The sequence below is a fragment of the Plasmodium reichenowi genome, chromosome 14 (genome assembly GCF_001601855.1).
Source record: "Plasmodium reichenowi strain SY57 chromosome 14, whole genome shotgun sequence".
NCBI classification, from domain to species: Eukaryota; Apicomplexa; class Aconoidasida; order Haemosporida; family Plasmodiidae; genus Plasmodium; species Plasmodium reichenowi.
Window position 1 is genome coordinate 566,490 of NC_033659.1, and position 1,099 is coordinate 567,588.

At 13.4% G+C, this 1,099-nt stretch overlaps 1 protein-coding gene across 1 annotated transcript in view; it reads left to right on the plus strand.

The window, feature by feature from the left end:
- The window catches only part of PRSY57_1414400 (hypothetical protein), a gene marked incomplete at both ends in the record, with an annotated part of 2,624 nt that extends 2,085 nt beyond the window's left edge, over positions 1 to 539 (plus strand). The window contains 2 exons of the mRNA XM_020115276.1: positions 147 to 252; positions 417 to 539. Of these exons, the coding sequence (XP_019969933.1) occupies positions 147 to 252; positions 417 to 539 (229 nt within the window). The remainder of the gene's footprint in view (positions 1 to 146; positions 253 to 416) is intronic.
- Positions 540 to 1,099: the final 560 nt, after the last annotated feature.

Here is a 1,099-nt window from a genome sequence, read left to right on the forward strand (position 1 = left end):
AAAATAAAATAAAAAATAAAAAGAGGGGAAAAAAAAAAAAAAAAAAAAAAAAAAAAAAAAAAAAAAAAACTTTATATATTCTCAAAATTTTAAATATATTTACTTTTTATTATGATTTTTTTTTTTTTTTTTTAATATCATTGTAGTACTAATGGACAAAATGTTAAATCCATAATCAGAACAAATTCAACTGATGAAAAAAATTATATATATTCAACAGTCTTCTTTTATAAACATCAAAAAAAAATAAGGGTAAAATGAAATTAAATAGGAGAATATGATATGTACTTTGTTTGTTTTGATAAATTAACATTATCATATATATATAAAATGACACCTTAATATATATATATATATATATATATATATTATTTATTTTTTTTTTTATTTTATTATTTTTTTTTTTTTTTGTATAGTCCTTGAATGAATTTTTAAGGGATTCTTTGTCTGGCTCATATAATAATTTGAAAAAACGATTTTCTAATATTTTTATGGAAATCAATGCAAATGATTTAAACAAAATAGAATCGATGAATTAATATACAAATAAAAATAAAATTATAAAATATGATATGAATTTATAGGTATATCATTTTTATATAGTACAAAATTAATACAATATTGTTGTATTTGTTTTTCTTTTTTTTTTATTTATTTATACGTTTTAAAATATAGTGCTTATTTATTATATAATATAATTATAATTAATCCTCAGTATTATCAACTTTTTTTTTTTTTTTTTTTTTACATATATATAAAATAAAAAGTATATTTATATATATTATATATATATATAATTATAATTTTATCTGTTTTGTAACTATTTTATTATTTTATTATTTTATTTGTTTTTTTCTCCTTTTCAATTTTAAAAATAATGACGTTATTTTATAAATTTTTTTCATAAATCCCTTCTATTTCATTGTGACTACAAATAATAAATATTTTATGTTATATTTATTTTTTTTATACATAAATATATACGAAGAGCTTATATATTTATAGAAAGATTGATGATTAATTAATTAATTAATTTTTTTCTTTTCCTTTTTTATATTTACTATATTTATATAAAAAAAAAAAAAAAAAAAAAAAAAAA